The sequence below is a fragment of the Ictalurus furcatus genome, chromosome 13 (genome assembly GCF_023375685.1).
Source record: "Ictalurus furcatus strain D&B chromosome 13, Billie_1.0, whole genome shotgun sequence".
Taxonomy (NCBI): Eukaryota; Metazoa; Chordata; class Actinopteri; order Siluriformes; family Ictaluridae; genus Ictalurus; species Ictalurus furcatus.
In genome coordinates, this window is record NC_071267.1 from 3,609,588 (window position 1) to 3,625,265 (window position 15,678).

At 39.7% G+C, this 15,678-nt stretch overlaps 1 protein-coding gene across 1 annotated transcript; it reads left to right on the forward strand.

Annotated features, from left to right (window-relative positions):
• The first annotated feature begins 6,031 nt into the window (after window positions 1-6,031).
• LOC128617307 (NLR family CARD domain-containing protein 3-like) lies at window positions 6,032-13,896 on the forward strand. Its single transcript, XM_053640384.1, has 6 exons — window positions 6,032-6,050; window positions 7,236-8,445; window positions 9,491-9,664; window positions 11,461-11,634; window positions 11,888-12,064; window positions 12,203-13,896. Exons 1-6 carry the CDS (start codon window positions 6,032-6,034, stop codon window positions 12,237-12,239), a joined length of 1,791 nt encoding a protein of 596 aa, XP_053496359.1. The 3' UTR covers window positions 12,240-13,896.
• Window positions 13,897-15,678: the final 1,782 nt, after the last annotated feature.

The following is a 15,678-nucleotide window of genomic DNA, read 5'->3' on the forward strand; positions in this document are numbered from 1 at the left end:
TCTAGTCTGGAAATTTGGAAACTGAATGCCCCTACACTGAAAATGTTATACATGGTTGAAAATGATATATTTTGACTCGCATGTCAGTATGCTGGTCCGCAATCCTCCATTGTTATGTATCGGTGTCTTCACAAACAGGATGTTTCATAGTCAGCCTGAGAGTCTGGAGTAAACAGCAACAAGCCTCAATTTAATATGGAACCCATTTATAGAAAACATACATTAGTTACACCTTGATGAACTGTCAAGCTATACATCACATAACAATTACAATTCAGACAAACCAAAAGCAATATGCTGCTTTCAATGATGACATTTCATGGTTATGTACCTATACAGTATCTCACAAAAGTGAGTACACCCCTCACATTTTTGTAAATATTTGATTATATCTTTTCATATGACAACACTGAAGAAATGACACTTTGCTACAATGTAAAGTAGTGAGTGTACAGCTTGTGTAACAGTGTAAATTTGCTGTCCCCTCAAAATAACTCAACACACAGCCATTAATGTCTAAACCTCTGGCAACAAAAAATGAGTACACCCCTAAGTGAAAATGTCCAAATTGGGCCCAAAGTGTCAATATTTTGTGTGGCCACCATTATTTTCCAGCACTGCCTTAACCCTCTTGGGCATGGAGTTCACCAGAGCTTCACAGGTTGCAACTGGAGTCCTCTTCCACTCCTCCATGATGACATCACGGAGCTGGTGGATGTTAGAGACCTTGTGCTCCTCCACCTTCTGTTTGAGGATGCCCCACAGATGCTCAACCTTACAGGTTCATCTGCGTTATGTTGTGCTCCATTTCATTGAGCAAACTGAGGTTGAAGTGGCACCATCCTTGTGGTTAGAGTGGCTCGATTGGGTAGGATTTAGTCCATACATGATTTTTATAAAACATAAATGATAAACAAGGTCAACTACATACATATAAAAATTAAGCAAGCATTCTTGCTTCTGTTTGACAGGAATTATTTTGCTACTGGCCTAATTCAAATGTTGGGAACATGGTAATAAAATGTACCCGCCCAGACAAACAGCTATGGGCAAAATATGCAGTCAGAGTATTTTCTGACACAGGTAAAGTATGCAAAAATAATACTAAGTTTCTTTTTAAGAACAAATACTGGCAACCATTCCTAAAATATAAATTGTTTATATAATCTATATTAAGCAAAAGTTGTGCTATTTTAAGAACAGACAGTTCTCTCATGTTGAGGACTCTGATGGAAACAAAGTACGAAAGATCATCCCACCAAGACGATTTAGAGGTATTTGATCTGTTCTGACACTGTAAATAACATAAGGTTCTTCATATTGAAAGAGAATTTCGGTTTTAACTTTGTTTCTTGCAGAAGAAGAATTCCATCCCAGCAAGCCCAGAAGTGCACAACAGACACAACATTGTAAGTACACATATAAAACTAATGAAGTTGGAATAATCAAGGAAAGTCAAAATGCACGTTGTCTACATATTTTCTTTAAATGCTCATTTTGATGTACAGTTCAAGAGGAAAATGAATCATCACAAGGTGAAATAATTATCATGTAACTGTCATCGCATTCATTGTGAAATATGAGGTTAAACAGTGGGAATAAATTATTTAGAACAGAGCCATTTTGCATCTGTTTCTAATTGATATCAAAAACTTCTTTCTTACTCTATTGCTTTTGGCCCTGAAGATGAGATTTCCAGTTTGAGAGCAAAGAAATCAAATAAATGGTCACGATCAACAGCAATGGCACCTGAGTGTAAGTAACGTGTTAAAAAAAAGATTCAACTGTTGAATATTTGATTATTTGAAAATGTTAGATGATAATCTAAAGAGTACAGAGAAGCCCCTTTCTATGTTGTACACAAATGACCAAATTTAGGAAGGCCTACACATTTAGAAACGTCAACAAAAAACAACAACAACAAAACTTTCAAAGTCCCTGTGTAATGCTTTGTTTTTGATTTTTCAGCTGAGGAGCCTGATGAAGGTAAGGTCACTATGATTTGCTTTCATATGTTTATTCTATTCTGATTTTTCTACTCGCTGTTTTTTTCTGAGTTAGATGAGGAACAACCTATAAGCAAAAAAAAGCTAAAAGATCTGTTGTGATGTTGCCCGGGGCGCCTTGCTGTGAGTACATTTACATGTTTTCAGTCATTTAAATAGTCATACGTCCACTGAATTAAATGAATATTCCAAGTTAAACTCAGTCTAAAGTATTTGTGTGTTGATTACCACAACATTTAATTTCAGTTCTCCTTTTCTGCAAAAATACAAAACTCTGCATTTCCATGAGGCACTTACAATGTTACATAAACATTATACTTGTTTTCAAAAGTATAGCCACATGATTTAAACATGTGCTTTACAGCTCTAGCATGCACAAGAGCGCAACTGTTTGACTAATAAAGGGAGTTACAGACATACATTATTTAATCTAATAATTTTGTTTGTCTTTTTTTGTGATGTGTTCACAGTTCCATCTCCTTCAACATCACAACTGCAGCCACATCAGTCAATTTCTGCCAACCAGCAGAATCAAAAATTATTTTCTTTTTTTGATAACTACACACATGGATACAGATATTGATCTGAATCATGTTTTTGTGACTTGTTTAAGGAAGTGTGAATGATCCACAATCTCTTCGAGATGGTAACTATTTAATTTAATAATAATTATCTTACAGTCAGTTTTATTAATTGGCTCCCAAACAGACTTATGTTGACTTATGGCAGTGTTCATTTTTTTCATTGCTGTAGTTAGCAATGTCATTGATGTTTCAAAACAAATTCTGGACAGAAATCTACAAGTTATTTGAGAGTTTGGAGAGGAGAATCATGCTGAAACTAGACCAAATCCAGGACAACATCACAGCAGCGGTCGGAACAATGCAGCAGTCAACGAGTCAGCCAAGCACCACTGTCTCTGATCTTACAGAGATACTAGAGGTGCCTTGTAAGACTGTGGAGGAACTAAAAGAGCTGTGTGGTAAGCTGAAAGATGCTGACTTTCGAAAGAAGATGGCATGTGACACAACACAAGCAACATTACTAGTCATTGTTATCCTGAAATCATTTTAAAACAATTTACTCTTGTGATTAATTGCTGATTGTTGTTGTTTGTAGATTCGTTATCTGTGTCTTCAGAGTGGAGGCAGCTTGGGAGGTGGAATTAGCAGGATGCTGAAAAAATTGGAGATAACTCCTTATGGAAACATTACATTTACAAAGGGAGAAAGGGAAAACGTAAATTTCAGCAGCTCCTAATCAATGATGCTGTCATACATAAGTTTCAAAACTTGCCACTAATGACTTATAATGTGTCTGTGCCAATCCCCAAGATCTCCAAAATTATTCGAATGCAAATATGTTGTAAATAAGAATGTACATTGTAAATATAAAAGTTGTTAGTTCTCAGTACATAAATATTCATACCATGGTCTATTAGGAAAACAAGAGTAATGTTGATGCTTTTTGAATAGAAGTTTAGTCTGAGTTCTAGTTTTAATAACTGTGATCTCTGTATTGAATCAAGGTGCTTGCAGTAAGGCATTCCCACACCAAAAATCCCAGAGTGTGGAGGAAATGATTGTTGTGACCCTAAAACATGCCCTAGATCGTGCAAAAACAGCCAGTCAGGCGAGTGCATTATAACATTTATTTCTAGCAGTTATAAACAATCAGCCAAAACAGAAAAAACATTTATTATTCTCACACTGATGGACGGAGGAACGGAGACAGACAGACAGATAGATAGAAGGACAGACAGATAGATAGATATACAGCATTTTATAATTTGTACCTGTTTGTCGGCATTATAGCTTTGGGTCACACCTTTTGTTCCGGGTGATCAAACGCATAATGGTGTTCCAAATATCGAGCGTAATTAACAAAAAGTTTCTTTAGCTTTACGCTTTATGTAACAACTCTCCAAATTTATGCTGCGGGCAATAATATCAGAACAATATCAAAGTACATAAAATAACAACATAATTCAGTTTACATTACTTGATGTCACAGTAAAACAAGAATAGAGGGTATTTTCTTACAGTGAGTACCTGATCTTTAAGTTGTGCCTGAGATGAGTGTGTGACAAAGTCACCATGCAAAGTAAGTTACTTTATGAGTTACATTATGAGCTCATGTGTAGAGCTCGAGTAGTATGATGTTTACATTTACACATATGCACAATGGGTAACAACTATCCAAATTCACCCACTTTAACGTTTGAGTAAATGTTCACACCAATAAAGATAAACAGGTACAAATGAAAATATTAGGTTCAAAAGAGACTTGGGTGAATGCTTTTCAGTTTTAACGCAGAATGTTGTGTCCCTCACCTGTAAAGAGATTGCTAGGCAACATTTTAGACATATCAAATCATAACACTACTGAATGTGTTCATTTCGTTGTTTTAGGTTAGATGCCAACGAGAAGAATTGCCATCGGAATAACCCCAACCACAGCTGACAACCAGACAGACACACACACACACACACACAAACACACACACACACCACTGCCCCTCCCCCTCTGCCAGAAACAGAAGAAGGTGAAAGTGAAAGTCAGCAGCTCCATTTTGTGTCCAGGGGAAAATAAACCATTTCAGAAGTAAAAACACAGTGAGTATCTAAATCTAAAGCTATAATATATAAACACACTGAATGTACACCAGATGCAGAAGAGTTTTGTGGGTTTGTACTGAAGTTTGAATATACACAGGTTGTTTTATGACTTGATAGCATGACTATTTCCTGTAAGTGAACTCTGTGCTGATACAGGGTTTGATTTAACACACCGATGTTGGAGTGAAGTAAACGTGTGTCCTGCTGTAATCTGGAGAAGGAGACATGACCTCCAGCATGAGTGTGTCTGGAAAACAGGACTTAAAGAAAGACAAGAGGTGAGTTACTTTTCCATTCACCAGCAATAAATACACACCGTCTCATGGGAACAGATCTGTATCTCTAAACACTCACTAGTTTACAGAGGAACTAAACTTTGGTTTAAGGTGTTTAATAGCAGTGAATATATCACTGATCTGATCTAAGAACAGTTTAGAGAAATCATTCACTGAGAGAAGAGTAAAAAGGACTGTGTAATGTGGAGGATAAGAGCAGTGTAGCTTTGAGCCAGTGAACTCTACAGGCTTTAAGACCCAGCTGAGTCAGTTATCTGTGATTGGGACTCCTGACATCAGTGTAATTCCTGAGTTTTGAGGCGTGTCTCCTGTTTGAAGAAGTGTGCAGACTGTAGCTGAATTAAAAAGATGGAATTATTGGTGTTTAATGATGAACACATTGTGTAACAGTGCTGAGACAGCAGAGTATTAATTATTGCTGATATTTCTGTTCTAATTACAGAATGATGGAGGGAAAGAGATCAGACTCACCAGAACCCAGCTGTGTGTCCATGAAGAGTGAGGAGTCAATGGGACTTCCATTTAACTTCAGAGACAGAGCCAGTTCTCCTGATGTGAGGTCAGTACAGTGAGGTGTTTTACAGCAGTGTTCCACCTGATCAAACTCACTGGTCTCATTATGAAGCCCTTCATGAGCTTTATCAGGTGTTGAAGCAGTAAAACACTAAAGTGTGCAGTGCTGCAGCTCTCGGACTGGCAGTGAGGAAAACTGCTTTAAGAGTTCAGTTCAGCCTGCAGTCCCTGAGCTGGAGGGTCTGTGGTGCTACACAACAACATTTACACCTGGGACATTAATGACTAGATCACTATTTTATTCATAAACATGTTAGTGTCAGTGAGGAAACCCTGAAATCAGTGTATTGTGTTAAGAGGATAGTGTTAAATATCTGTCTCTGTATGTATTAGTGTGTTGTGCAGCTATGAATACATATAGTCTATATTACATCATGTGTTTTATTTGTTCACAGACCACAAAAGAAGAATTCAAACATCAGCAGAAATCAGCTGGACTCCATATTCAAGGTGTGTGTGTCTTTTTAATGTGTGTAACTTGTGTGTGAGTAGGTTGCAGGTTTTTTATTTAAGATAATGACAGTTCACAGGTTTATCGATGTACAGCAGCATTATGGGTAATCAGACAGAATTTCAGTTGTAACTGTGGTAATAGAAAGAGACCTTTCTTCTTTTCATAAAATAAAACATCTCTCAGTGTGTAACATTATAATATTTAGATGTGTTCCTGTGTGTTTCTAACCAGGAGCTGGAACACAAAGTCATCACTCTGATAAAGAATGAGCTGAAGAGGTTTAGGAAGCTCCTGAGTCCAGATTACCCAGCATGCACTGAGTGGGAGGTGGAGGATGAGGAGCATCTGCACAGTGTCAGAGAGGGAGCGCTGAAGATCACACTGCACGTCCTGAAGAACATGAACCACACAGATCTCGCTAACACACTGCACAACAGTAAGAGCTCTGAGTCATGGCTTTATTCCATCACGTTCACTTTAGAGAGAGGAAATAGTTTTAGATATGAACACCTTTAGTTTGAAGTTTGAGTTTAGTATCATGTACATCTGGTGCTTTTCTGTTCTGTTCGTGGTCCAGTTTGTGATTACTCTGTAAAGTGTTCCTGTTCCTTCAATAATATTTAGTCCATGAATCAGGAATGAACAACATCATTTGAAAGTATTTTACATGTTATATTGTGCTCCGTGATTTTGCATTAAAACATGTTATTACTTTGTTTATTAGAGTCTGTGGCCTCTGTGTATCAGCCAAAGCTGAAATCCAGCCTGAGAGAGAAGTTTAAAAGAATTAATGAAGGAATCTCACAGCATGGAAGCTCAGCACTTCTGAATGAGATCTATACAGATCTCTACATCACAAAGGGTTGGAGTGGAGACGTCAATAATGAACATGAGGTGAGACAGATTGAGACAGCGTCCAGGAGACCAGCAACACAGGAGACACCCATCAAATGTAACGAGCTCTTTAAAGACAAGTCCATCAGAAGTCTTCTGACTAAAGGAGTTGCTGGAATTGGAAAAACAGTCTCTGTGCAGAAGTTCATTCTGGACTGGGCTGAAGGAAAAGCAAATCAAGACGTCACCTTCATGTTTCCACTTCCCTTTAGAGAGCTGAATCTGATGAAGCAGAGAAATCTCAGTCTGATGGAGCTTCTTCATCACTTTTTTCCAGAAATGAGAAAACTAGAATTACTAGACTCCTACACAGTGGTGTTGATCTTTGATGGTCTGGATGAGTGTCGACTTCCTCTAAAGTTCCAGAAGAATGAGAGATTGTGTGATGTGACAGAGTCGGCCTCGGTGGATGTACTGCTGACAAACCTCATCAAGGGGAATCTGCTTCCCTCTGCTCTCCTCTGGATAACCTCTCGACCAGGAGCAGCCAATCAGATCCCTCCTGAGTGTGTAGACCAGGTAACAGAGGTACGAGGCTTCAATGATCCTCAGAAAGAGGAGTACTTTAGTAAGAGGATCAGTGATCAGAGCCTGGCCAATAAAATCATCACACGCATAAAGTCTTCAAGAAGCCTCTACATCATGTGCCACATCCCAGTCTTCTGCTGGATCTCAGCCACTGTTCTAGAGAGAATGTTGGGTGAAGCGGAGAGTGGAGAGGTCCCCAAGACTCTGACTCAAATGTTCACACACTTCCTGATCTTTCAGATCAAACACAAGGACCAAAAGTACCATCAGAAATGTGACCCTGATCCTCAGCAGACCAGAGAGAGTATCCTGGCACTGGGGAAACTGGCTTTCCAACAGCTGGAGAAAGGAAACCTGATCTTCTATGAGGAAGACCTGAGAGAGTGTGGCATTGATGTTGGAGAAGTGGCAGTGTACTCAGGAGTGTGTACCCAAATCTTCAGAGAGGAGTTTGGGCTTCACCTGGGGAAGGTGTTCAGCTTTGTACATCTGAGTGTTCAGGAGTTTCTGGCTGCTTTATACACATTTCTCTGCTTTATTTTTAGAAAGACAAATGTGTTAGTGGAGCAATGCACTGGACTTTTCCATTTCTTCAGCAAGTCAACCATGTCTGATCTCCTCAGGAGTGCAGTGGATAAGGCCTTACAGAGTGAGAATGGACACCTGGACCTGTTCCTCCGCTTCCTTCTGGGTCTCTCACTGGAGTCCAATCAGGCTCTCTTACAAGGCTTAATGCCCCAGACAGGAAGCAGCTCTCACAGCAAACAGGAAACAGTCGAGTACATCAAGGAGAAGATCAGGGAGAATCCATCTCCAGAGAAATCCATCAATCTGTTCCACTGTCTGAATGAACTGAATGATCATTCTCTAGTGCAGGAAGTTCAGACTTACCTGAACAGAGAAGGTGACCGTCGTCTCAGGAGAACCAGACTCTCTCCTGCTGAGTGGTCAGCTCTGGTGTTTGTGTTACTGAACTCAGATCATAAGCTGGATGTGTTTAATTTGAGTAAATATGACCCATCAGAGGAATGTCTTCTGAAGCTGCTGCCAGTGGTCAAAGCCTCCAGAAAAGCTGAGTGAGTATTTTTATTTATAAATGTATTACTGCATGGTTTGTTATTTTAATGTAACACTGAACTGCACTGTTTGGATTAATGCTTGTTAATAGTTACTCTAATCATCTTTAAACAAACCTCTGGTACTGTTACAGAAGATTGTTTCACTTTTTACACTAACACGTTACGTCTGCACTGAGATCTGGGCCATATGGGCAAAACCTTATATCTCCATTTATTACCTTTTCTCTAAAACCGATGAAAATGATCTCTACAAAATAACTGCATGTATTCATGACTGCTTTTTGATCATTTTGTGAACTAAACACCAGTGAAAGGCACTTTTTCTTTCCTCCTTTTACTTGAAAGAGACATTGAACAGAACTTCACAATTGAGAACAAGAAAAACATAACACTGTCACCATGGGAACAATATGAATACAACATGTGACGTGTGTGTGTGTGTGTGTGTGTGTGTGTGTGTGTGTGAGAGAGAGAGTTAAAGGTACAGGAGCAGTCTGGCTGTGCAGCTACAGTACATATTAATTTATTTTAGACATTTTAAAGCTCACACATCTGATGTTATTTTTATTTATGCTATGCTAACAGAAAGAATAAGTTAATATTACCTGTCTTACATTTTATTGTCTGTTTCTGTTCTGTTTCACAAACGAAATATTTCCAAACAAAGCCACACCATGTCCTGCTCCTTTTTGTTCAAACGGGAGATTTCTTATTTATTTTATTTATTTTGTAGTTGGAGACCTTTTAACACGTACTTTCATTAAAAAATGATTATTATTATTATATAATAATAATAATAATAATAATAATATCAGTCAATCTTTAAAGGAATGAAAACAGAAGGGTTTTTTTGTTTGAACAAATGCTTTATTCTAGTAATAATAATAATAATAATGATAATAATAATAATGATGGTACTGATGTGGTGTCCTGTCCTCTGATTTAGAGAAACACACTCACATTTCTGTTACATGGTAAACTTTAGCTGGATTATGGCTGTGTTTGAGGTCACAGTTGTGATATTTCATCATTTCTCTTCCAGGCTGTGGAGGTGTAATCTGACAGAGGAAAGCTGTAGAGTTCTGTCCTCAGTTCTCAGCTCAAACTCCTCTAGACTGAGAGAACTGGACCTGAGTCACAATAACCTGCATGATTCAGGAGTGAAGCTGCTCTCTGCTGGACTGGAGAATCCACACTGTACACTGGAGACACTGAGGTACACACACTCACACACCCCAACAACAGTAATAATAATAATTATTATTATTATTTAAATAAATGAAAAAATGGCACTGAAAGTTTGCCCCCATACGATTAATCGATTATTAACAATAAATAAGTAAAATAATAATCTGCCTACAAATAGATTAGGAAAATAATCGTTAGTTGCAGCCCTGGTTTTAAACTGCGAGTGGTTTCAGTTTAATATGTTGTAGGCTCATTTATTGAGTCTGTTTACATTGAGCCTGTAACAGGATATAATAATATTGGGCTTGTTTTTGAAGCTGCAGTTGCTTATTTGTCTCGTGAGACTTGGCAACACTGAGGTATTCGTGTGTTGTATATTAGCTCCAATACTCGACAGCGGAGGTGGAGGTGGATACGGTTTTCTTCAAGTAGAGGAAAGTTGCTCTCTCTCATAGCTAGCAGAAAATAAGTGCAGTTTACCACACTGACCATAGCAAAACAAACAAACAGCTGAATCAAGTTAGCTAGATATCTATTGTGCTACTGAAATGTCTGACCTGTTTAACAGGAAAAAAGCATCTCAGTCTTCAATCCCTTCAGATCTCTGAGTTTTCGCCACCTCTCAAAAGCCACGCCCAGATTTATTCTCGTTTTAGCATGGGCTCTGTCGCTTTCCCTTTTTGACTGCAGACTCTCCACAGTTCCAGGTTTCTTGGCTTTGACAACAGTTGGTTCCCCAGATGTCAACGTAACCATGCCAAAACTCATTTCAAGGAGGTGACTTCAGCGGCTACCTTCCACCTCCCCACCTCATGGAGAGAGAGAGGTCGACTGTAAAGCCACCTAACGAGAAAAGTGATAGATTAGTTATCACAAAGAGAGACCAATCAGAATGCGCGCTGTGTCACTCTTACCACATCTGCCACTTGCTTTCTCGGTTTACTGTCGTGGAAATTTAGACAAACACCAGTAGACTCGTCCTCTCAGATGAAGTAGTTTTATTACAGAGAGATGAATACAGGAAGAAGAATGAGCGCACTCGTCCAGTGTTGATGCTATTTCCCCAAGCTCCAGCTCAGTCCAGAACTCCTCCGTAAGTGCCTGATGAATGTGAAAGTAGAGGACAGTGAGGTGTTGATGGAGAAACACTGGGTTGAGGGTCAGAATAAAGAGCAGATAAAGCAGCTATGCACATACATAAAGAGCTAGCGCTTGTGCTAAGTGGCCACGCCCATTTAACTCTGATCCAACACCTCATCAACCTTTTCTCTCAACATCCTGTAAATGTTCCATAACATTACATTTTAATTTGCACATTGAAGAGTTCTTGTGTAAATGCTCCTACACACTGTTTATGAAGAAATTAATTCGTGTCCAGTGTGATAAATGATGCCCAGTGTTTTATATGAGTAAAACATTAAAGTGTGTATTTTATATTGTTTTTCTCTGTGTGTGTTTGTGTGTGTTATGTGATTTGTATGTGTGTGAAAGTTAGATTAAGCTCCAAAGAACAATGAACTCCAACAGTTTTAGCGTCTCTGTGAAACTCAGCTTTGTGTTAATGCTGAAATATCTACATCACTTCTCACATCAGAACAAAGTACATTTATTTCTACAGTGTGTAGATCAGTGTACATTACACACACATTTACTTTAATAACATGCCAATACTAGTTTATTGTTTATACACAGGCTGTTCATTTTATATTTTTATCCTGACATTAGAACCTTGTATTCAGGTAAACACTTTATTTCCCACCTGATGGAAACACCTCATTTCACAATCATATAAATAAATCTAACACTTCATCATTTCTCTTCCAGGCTGTGGGAGTGTAATCTGACAGAGGAAAGCTGTAGAGTTCTGTCCTCAGTTCTCAGCTCAAACTCCTCCAGACTGAGAGAACTGGACCTGGGTTACAATAACCTGCAGGATTCAGGAGTGAAGCTGCTCTCTGCTGGACTGGAGAATCCACACTGTACACTGCAGACACTGAGGTACACACACACACACACACACACACACACACACACACACACACACACACACACACACAGAGCAGAATTTTAATAAACACAGCTACATCCAGTTTCCATCTGTGGTGAGTGTAATTGTAGTGATGTGATATATTGTCACTGTTGTGTGTGTGAGATGGAGGGTAAATGTTCTGTATGTAAAGATTTTGTGTAGTTGATGTTTTCAGAGCTAAAACTGAGTGTGTTAAGTGTGAGAAGGGTTTTTGTGTTGCAGGATGATTAAATGCAGTATTACAGATGAAGGTTGTGCAGCTCTGGCTTCAGCTCTGAGGTCAAACTCCTCATCACACCTGAGAGAACTGAATCTGAACGGTAATAATCCAGGAGAATCAGGAGTGACGCTGCTCTCTGATCTACTGAAGGATCCACACTGTAAACTGGAGACATTATAGTGAGTTACTGACTTACTGTCTCTTTACTCTACTCTACTGTATCATACTGAATAATGTGCGTGTGTGTGCGTGTGTGTGTGTCTGTTGGTGTTTATGCTGATGATGTGTGTTTACACTGATGCTCTTCTGTCTTTCAGCATTAAGGATAATAAACTCACCAGGACTGGCGTATGACAGGAGTCTCACCTCAAACCTCTTCTCCAGGATAAAGCAGTTTTGGTGAAGAGTTAGAACCCGTCCCACATTTCCAGCAGTTTGGGAGCTGAATCATTAAACTTAAAGGGACAGAGCAGATACAAAGCCAAGAACAGGCAGAAGGTCATACACAGGAGAAATCAACACACGTAACGCAATGTCTGCTGTAACAAAAAAGTATTTGACCTCCATTTATACCAGTTCCCGAAGGCACTTGGAGACTGTGGTCATTCACCGTAGGACCAATTGCCCTGACTCAGTAGCAATACTACCCCCTGGTACTTTAGCGTATTGTAAGAATCATTTTCATGGCTGCCGTAAGATTCGGGATGTCTGGCGCTTCACTTTGTTTGAGATTGTGACCTACATTGATGAAGTGGGAACGCTGTATAAGATCAGACCACATGGAGAAGATGGTCCCATTAAAACTGTCTATTGCTCAGAACTTAAGCCTGTTCTTACTTGGCAACAATATACCAGATAAACCAATGGGTCAGGTCTACTGGCCCTTTCCAGCCCCAGGAGTGAGTAGAGCCAGAAGGACCTTAGAATTGGAGATTATTCACAAGTTGCCATAGTCCACACGAGAACGGGTGTAAGGAACTCTGAGGGTCAAGTCCATATTGATTCTAGTTCTCAGCCCTCAGTGCTTCAGTCTAGTCCAACAGGGGTACAAAATGATTACTCTCTTATGAGTATAGGTTCATCTTTAGCGTCTCAACCCCAGGCGACCACACGAGAGCAAGAGTTGAATTTAGAATCTTCTCTAGATCTTCATATAGCTCAGTCACTTGATCAGTCAGGAATGGGTTTAGTTTCTAGGACATCCTTTAGGCGTTCTACTCATGGGACTCTCAATGTTCACTGGGATGGTGACCATTGAAGGTAGGGGTGAATTTGGCAAAGTTGGTTGGAGGTGCTGTTGCGCATGCCCACTAGAGGGTGGACTGACTCTTTATACTCATCACTTCCTGTCTATAGAACCATGTCCAGTGCTTGAATCCTTTGCTACACTGTGATTGTTGGTTGCTGGAAGAACAAGTTCTGTTGACGGCAAATGTGTGTTATAAATGTGCCAACGCCATATATACCTACCTGGACAGGCTATTATTTCGGGGGCTTGGTAGCGTGTGGTCGTAATTTGTCTGCATCACATTGATTGTGTGTGGGTGTGAAGATGAAAAAAATACTAACAATACCATCAAACCCATATGTGCTTGTTGAATATCCCATTATAGATTTAGTCCCCCTTTGCTGTTATAATAACCTCCACTCTTCTAGGTAATCTTTCCACTTTATTTTGGAGCATGGCCTTTGGGATTTGTGCATTTGAGCATGCATTTCACCTCCGGAAGAGGAGACTAAAGGGGGAAACCCCTCCCAACAAACAACAACTGAAAGAAGCTGTGGTAAAAGCCTGGAAAAGCATCACAAAAGAAGAGTGTAACAATTTGGTGATGTCAGAGGATCGCCGCCTGATTATTTATTGCAAGGAAGGGATATGCAACCAAATAGTCTTCAAGGAAATCAAAGTAAATAACACTATCTGTTCCAATATTTTTGCTCACCTCAAAATGTTCTAAGGTGTTTAACACATCTAGATGTATATATCAAGAAATTAAAGCTTCAATTTTGATCTATTGTCTCATATTCATCTTTTGAACTCAAACCCAAATGTCTTCAGTGTGTAGCAAAAACAAAAGAATTCCAATACTTTTGAAGAGGACTGCATGTATGGCAAGGTTGACGGAAGACAGGTGGCGCTGATGGCCACTGATTATGATTAAGACGGTGCTCTCTGCCTCCCTCTAGTGATGCAACAAGTCAGTTGTTCACTTACACCACAATCCATTACAAAACTACAGACTCTCATTCCTATTTGGTGTTCAAATCTTCACAAGGAAATGTGCACTGACTTTTTACAACTATGGATTCACCACAAGAACATCACAGATCTCCCAACATGCTTCACGGCCTACAGACATGGCCACCATGAACTGCGCTTCCCAGAACGCACACACACACACACACACACACACACTCTCATGGCCGCCATGAACTGCACTTCCCAGAACACACACACGCACACACTGCCTCTTTCTCAATCACCCGACTTCTCATCAAGCACACCCAGAGGCGTATCTACAGGGCAGGCAAGGTACTCAATTGCCTGGGGCCCCACATACTGAGAGGGCCCTGAGTGTTGATCATTTAAATTATCAGAAAGTTTCATCTTAAATTAATGTGCAGCAACATCTCAGCAACCCCCTTAAATGGGGCCTCTTTACAGGGCGCTGTCACATTTGAAGACTAGTTTATGCTGCGCCACCCCTTCACATTCGAGTTGCATGAGCTTAATTCCTGAAAATGAATCTGAAAAATGAACCTGTTAAGATTTTGCTGATACTGGCATCAGAATTAAATTCTTGGACCCATACTACTGTTACCTTCTCAGTACAGAGCTTGGGAAGAAATCACACAGACACAGAGTTCAGTGAAAGCTTCTTAGTTTAATGCTGAAATTATCAGAATAAATATATACAAAAAGGTGGAAGAGCTAGATCATTGCTTGATTTAATTATGAACAGAGAGCTTATTGTGTCAGAACAGGGACAGGGACTTCTGTGTACTCAGATAAGAAGATACAGCAACACGTCTCCAACACGTCGCCCTTTAGCTACCAGTAGCTCGTGGCCTGATTGTAGGTAGCTCGCGAAGACATTCTGGAAACTTTTTCCCATTTCATCCAATAAGAGTGGGCTATACCACTTCCTATCCCACCCCCTCCACTGAAAATATAGTATTTATTTGCCACATCGGCCATCACGCCAAAGTTTCAATCAAGCACGTCATCATGCACATATTATATTATACTATTAGAAAATTTTGTGTGCTTCAGGAAGAGTAAAGACAGTGTTCCATCAAAGAAAAGGAATATTACATACTATTTCCATGAGGAATGGGGGAGTGAATTTTTCTTCACCAATGTAAGAAGAAGATGTGTGTGCCTAATTTGCTTCGCTAGCGTTGCTGTCAGTAAAAGATGCAATGTTGAGCGCCATTTCAGTCAAGTTCATGGTAACTTTGCACAGGATTTTCCTGTGGGTAGTGTTCTACGACCTGAAAAAGTGAAGCAGCTGAAAGCAACATTATAACAACAATCTTTATTCACCAAAACGATTAAGAGAGGAAATGTTGTAACAGAGGCATCATTTAAAGTGGCGCGCATCTTGAAAAACACAAGAAGCAGTTCACCGATGGTGCCATGGTGAAGAAAGCGATGACTGCGATGGCCGAAACTTTGTTCAGGGACCACAAAAGCAAAACAGAAATTATGTCCGCTATCGCTGATGTCCAGCTCAGTGCCAACACAGTGGCAAGGAGAGTTTCCTTGCTGTCTTCAGATGCGATGGGACAG